The sequence below is a fragment of the Arachis ipaensis genome, chromosome B1 (genome assembly GCF_059453495.1).
Source record: "Arachis ipaensis isolate K30076 ecotype BB chromosome B1, ASM5945349v1, whole genome shotgun sequence".
NCBI classification, from domain to species: Eukaryota; Viridiplantae; Streptophyta; class Magnoliopsida; order Fabales; family Fabaceae; genus Arachis; species Arachis ipaensis.
In genome coordinates, this window is record NC_142436.1 from 127,667,426 (window position 1) to 127,673,571 (window position 6,146).

Sequence of the window (6,146 nt, forward strand, 5' to 3'; positions counted from 1 at the left end):
AATAAATTTATTTTTTTATAATTTTAAAGAATTTTGATACATTAGAGACAAAATGTATAATTTATATTTTATTGTATATATATTATTTTTTCTGCAAGTTTATATACTAGTTATTATACAAACATTTTATGATCACTAAAAATCTTTAAGAGTAAAATTATAAAAAAAATTAATTTATTTAAAATAAAAGTAATATGATTAAGTGTAATTTACTTAGATGTGATTAAAAAATAATTGAATACTATGTATAATAAAAAAATTGATGTTATTAAAGGATAAAATTAAAATTTATTTCTGTGTATCATTTTTGTTCCCAACGTTTTTGTCTTATTTAAGTCCCTAACGTTTCAAAATCGTCTCAATTTTGTCCCGCCGTCAATTCTGTTAACGGGTCCTAACGGCAGGACAACATTGAGTCAGGTTTTGAACATTAGGGACTTAAATAGGACGATTGAAACGTTAGGGACAACTTTAGAACTTACCCCAAATATTGAGGACAAAAACAATACTTTATTCTAAAAACTTTTAATTAATAACTAATTTTTTATATATATTTAACATTTTTAAAAAATACATGCATAACTATATATTTTCAAATTTTTTTTTCTTCTTTCTTGTTTTTTATACTTTCAATGGGAATTTCAAGTTTTCAATTTAGCCAAAGTAATCTCTCTCCTATAGTCCTATTCCAAGGATCATTAACCTATACTTATGCCCTAATTGATTTTACCACTTAATTAAAAAGTCTTTAAAAATAAAAATTTATATATAGTTATTTTTATATAAAATTAATGTTTGTGAATAATTAAATAATTTTTAACTACTAATTTTATACAAAAATAATTGCACTCAAATCTTCGGCCTATTCAAAATGTAACATATGCAAGAATAATTCACCTAAATAAATTGTTTCACATTTAAAATTATGTAAATGCATTGTTTCCAAAACGAAGACTCAAATACATTGTTTCACATATCTATAGAAACCGCTACTAACAGTTAGGGGTGCACAGACCTGGCCCGGCCCGAAGGCCCGGCCCGGTCCCGAATACTTTAGAGACTAATTTGGTGTGATTTCATCGGGTTTAGAGTCGGGTACGGGTCCCAAAAATAGACCTGGTCATTATTTCGGGTCGGGTCCGGGCCATAACTCGGGTCACCCGAAGTCGGCCCGGTGGCCCGGTCATCATACACAATTAATATTTTGTGTTATTAATGATGGATCATGACTATTCTTATGTGGAATTTAAGTATTGTAAACATTAATATTTTGTGTTATTAGTCATTATAAGATTATAAGTTAATGTTTTATGTTTAGAATGCATAAGACTTTAGACTAATACATAAGACTGTGTTATTTGTATTGATTTAAATATTTGGTATTATTAGACAATATTAGTATTGATTGTGGTTATGCTTTAATTTTGAAGAAGGGTTGGTTCTTGTTATATTTTTCTAAGTGAATTTTACCATGGTAACTACTGGTTGGAGTCTTGGAAATTTGAATATTTTTACATGCTAGCTTACAAGAAGGTATCAACGTAATGTAATGTTAACGACCCGGTTTTCACCCGATTTTTACCCGGTATAATTGTGGCCCGAAAGTGTATTGGTTTCATCGGGTCTAGGGTCGGGTTCGGGTCTAATAAATAGACCCGGTGTATATTTCGGGCCGGGTCTGGGTCACATCAAACCCGGCTTCACCCGGCCCATGTGCACCCCTACTAACAGTAGCAGTTTACACAAACACAGAATCTGCTGCTGCCTGTCTCGATTTCTGCATAATTATGGTTGGTCATAAACCGCTACTACAAATAAAAAATTTATTATATGCATATTATATTTTTTAAATTATATTGTAAAATGATAAATTAAATTTTTTTTTAATTATGATATTTAGTATATACCATTAATTATTTGTTTTGTAATTATTTTTTAGATAAAGATTAGTTTTATTATTTGTTTTTATACTCAACGTAAATCGCTGCTGCTTCTAGCGATTTACACACGTGTCCCAATGCACATAAACCGCTACTGGTAGTAACGATTTATGATGACCAACTATAATCATGTAAAAATCGCGGCAGACTACAATGGTTCCATACTGTCACAACTCAAGGTAATCCGCAGCTGACAGCAACGAATTCTGTGTAAAATAATACATTTGTGTCTTCATTTTAAAGATAATACATTTATATAATTTTAAAGGTAAAACAATTTATCTAGGTGAATTGCCCATATGCACCGTAGATAAGCTTAATTAGATTGGAAAAACCAAAGAGAAGAGACAAAAGCAGGTGCAGGGGAAAGGAGTGAGGGACAGTGGTAGAGAATCCAAAAATACAAGACAGCAGAGCAGAAAGAAAAGAAAGGAAATAAAAAAGGCAAAAGGAAAATCTAACAGAGGCCACAAGAACTTGTGGCTAGAAATCGAAACAACAATCTGACGTGGCAGCCGAACGTCGTTGGTTTATACGCAAAATCAAAATCAAAATCCCCCATTACTCCTGTGCCCTCCATTCTGTCAGATCCTAACATTGCAACAACTGTAACCACTCCCACCCACCAACCCCCTCAACTCTATACTCTTCCGCGCGCTCTTTTTTTTCTTTACTGTTTTCGGATAATGGAGGACCAAAGTACTGTTACTATTAGGGACCCTGCAATTAAGCTTTTTGGTCAGAAGATTCCCCTTCCCGGAGATCCTGATGTTCTTCCCGCCGCGGCCATGGACCATGAACAGGACCTGCATGAAGAAGACGAAGAAGAGGAGGAGGACCAGGATTACGACGAGGAAGACGGAGAAACCCAAGACACTCACGAGGACAAGGTAAAATTGTTACAAAAATGTTCTTTTTTTTCTTCTCTCAAAGACAAAGCTTTGTTTTTGGGGATGACCCATTTCTTCCGATGATGGAATAAATTCTGGGTCGATTTTGCCTTCTTGTTCTTTTCGAATGAAAAAGAAGAAACGAATTTTATTTATTTATTTATTTTTGGGGTCGTATTCATTCCTATCGAGAATTAGTATCATCCATGTTTCCAATTGTGAGATTTAGGACTTCATTGCTAATCAATCAGTTTTGAATATATGGAAAATTCTGCAAGATCCTTTCTTCCCTTGTATGAACAAAGTTTAACTGATTCCACTGTTTTTTGAATTCCTGAGTTTGCCGATCATGGTTTGCTCTTTTTTGTTTTGTTTTGTTTCATAGTTTGGTTGACATGTTAATGAGTACTGTTCAACAGTTTTTAGCCCAGTATGTCCGAGGAAAACATGAAAATGACTATTTCTTTTTGAGTAGTAAATTTTAGCTTTTCAACAATCAGTACTTACAAACAGTGAGCTGTACTTTATGTTGGCATGGTCCTAGTCCTACTCTAAATCTCTGTAAATAGTCTACTATGCAGCCAGAAGGATCTCATTGACTCCTCTATATCTTTGTATTCAATGTAAAAAAGTTTCTTCTTCCTATTTAACTTACTTGAATTCTTGAATCTAGCACTTTCATCTCCTTAACCCTTTGGCAGTGTTGTTCTCTTAGAGTAAGTTTTTTCTTATGTTGGATACTGTATTGAAGAATTTATATTTGTTCTCATTTCATTCAACAAATTGAAAATATGCATACAACCTCTCTCCCATGGATTACTAAGATAAGTAATTGCTCTTTTAAACAGTAATTAATCACAACAAACTGATACAAGGTTTTTAGAAGTCTCCTTCCACCTTGCATCTTAGTCATAGCTAATGTTCTTATAATTTCATTTCAACTCATGATCTTCCCCATCTTAATATGCATCTTGGTTTTATTTCTGTGGTTTTATTTTCATTGATTAAGCCAATCATTTTTCTCAAAATATTAGGATGCAGAAGCTGAAAATCTTACCACCCAAGAGCAAGAAGCTGATCCTCCTCCAAATGTAGAAGAGAACAAGAAATCAGCCACATCACCTGAGGCTATGGTGAATCCGAAAACACCTGCCATAGAAGAAGATTCTGCAAAATCAAAAAGTGACAAGTCAGATAAGGAACAAGGTGACACATCCAGTCCACAAGATCAGAAACCCCTGAAAAAGCCTGATAAGTTGCTTCCATGCCCCCGCTGCAATAGCATGGATACTAAATTCTGTTACTACAACAACTACAACGTAAACCAGCCACGTTATTTCTGCAAAGCCTGTCAACGATACTGGACTGCAGGTGGCACCATGAGGAATGTGCCGGTTGGAGCAGGGCGGCGAAAAAACAAGAACTCTGCCAACCATTATCGCCACATCACAATCTCTGAGGCTCTTCAAGCAGCTAGAATTGATGCTCCTAACGGGACTCATCTCCCTGCTTTGAAAAGCAATGGGAGAGTCCTCAGTTTCGGAATAGATGCCCCAATCTGCGATTCCATGGCATCTGTCCTTAACCTTGGAGAGAAAAAGGTTCTTAATGGCACAAGAAATGGATTCCATCATGGCTTTGATGATCAAAGATTGAAAGTTCCTTCCAAAAGTGGTGAAAATGGCGAAGCTTGCACGAGTTCATCGCCTGTTGCAGTTTCAAATCCAATGGGGGAAAACAGTAAAAGTACTTTCCAAGAACCAATGCTTCCAAGCAACGGTTACCTTCCTCAAGTTCCTTGTATTGCTAGTGTTCCTTGGCCTTATCCGTGGAATGCGGCAATTCCCTCACCAGCTATGTGTCCTCCAGGATTTCCTGCCCTTCCATTCTATCCTGCGGCTTTTTGGAACTGCAGCATGCCAGGGAACTGGAATGTTCCATGGTTTCCTCCACAGTCCTCCCCTTCAAACCCAAAATCTCCAAGTTCCGGACCGAATTCTCCAACTCTGGGGAAGCACTCTAGGGACGGTGACACGGGTAACCAAGATTCTTTGAGCAAAGAAGAGCCACCAAAGCAGAGAAATGGAAGCGTTTTGGTTCCCAAAACGTTGAGAATCGATGACCCAAGTGAAGCTGCAAAGAGTTCTATATGGGCAACTCTAGGGATCAAGAATGAATCCATTAGTGGGGGAGGCATGTTTAAGGCCTTCCAATCAACAAAAGAAGAAAAGAATCAAGTCGAAGCTTCTCCTGTGTTGCGGGCTAACCCTGCAGCTTTGTCAAGATCCCTTAATTTTCACGAGAGCTCGTGAATTTGCGACCAGACACGAAGTACTAGATATAAAACCATTCATCTGTCTTGGCATAAAGAGGCTTTGATACCATGTCATGAATAACTGTCTCTCCAAACTATTGGACTGAGACACGTTAATGGTTTAATATCTAATAGAGTTCTTGAATCTTGATGGCAACAAGATTAGTCATTTCTTCTTGAGTTAGGAAGAGGCAGGGACCAATGACCATCTTTGAGTAATGGAGCATTTGACTATGCCTTCATTGACCTTCTACTGAAACAAAGGGTGGTGGTAGTCTTTGATTTGTTCAGCATAAAAGTGGGTTATAACTTATGTTGGAGGTTACAAGAAGTTTTGGTGAGATGGAAACTAATTTTGTCCTTTTCTTTTTTCTTTCCATTTGACACTATGAATAGGTGCCTTTTTAGTTTGCTAAGTTTGTGAGTTTCATGTAAATATATATGAAGTAGCATATGTGAAATACTGGCTAGATATGGAGAAAGATATTTACTATGTATAAAATGCAGAGGTGCTGTGTTTTCTTTTCCTATCAAATGGGGTCTTCCCCATTTTTGTACCATGGTTTACTAAGTAGAAAATAAGAAAAAAAAATTGACACTTTTTTTCCCTTTGAGTTCTTGTGAACAATTTAGAAGGGAAAAAAAAGGGGGAGGGGGGTTATTTGCTTATTTTTCTCTCTCTATCTTTTATTTGTTAAGAGTATACAAGAGTGTAAAATTAGGAAGATAACCACAAACATTATGAGCAAGACAATAAAGTAGTGGATAGTGGATACCCGTGTCATACCTGTCAATCTTCTATGATAATTTAATAATAATTGCAACAAAAGTCAGTAAGCATCTGAATTATTTTTTTTTAAAGGAAAAAGATATGAATTTTTATTTATTTATATTTTTTGGCTATGAAATTTGAAGGTATCACATTCAGATTTAATAGCTCCCCTTACTCCACAACCAATGATACCTTTTTCTTTCCTTTTGCTCTTTTCACATTAAAAAAAT

At 35.5% G+C, this 6,146-nt stretch overlaps 1 protein-coding gene across 1 annotated transcript; it reads left to right on the plus strand.

The window, feature by feature from the left end:
• The first annotated feature begins 2,321 nt into the window (after positions 1-2,321).
• On the plus strand, positions 2,322-5,752 carry LOC107633092 (cyclic dof factor 3). Its single transcript, XM_016336730.3, has 2 exons — positions 2,322-2,830; positions 3,865-5,752. Exons 1-2 carry the CDS (start codon positions 2,627-2,629, stop codon positions 5,140-5,142), a joined length of 1,482 nt encoding a protein of 493 aa, XP_016192216.1. The 5' UTR covers positions 2,322-2,626; the 3' UTR covers positions 5,143-5,752.
• The last annotated feature ends 394 nt before the right edge of the window (positions 5,753-6,146 follow it).

Coding starts and splice junctions, on each gene's coding strand:
- LOC107633092 (XM_016336730.3), top strand. CDS start 2,627: ATGGAGGACCAAAGTACTGTTACTATTAGGGACCCTGCAATTAAGCTT. Junction 2,831..3,864: donor AAGACACTCACGAGGACAAG/GTAAAATTGTTA, acceptor TCAAAATATTAG/GATGCAGAAGCTGAAAATCT.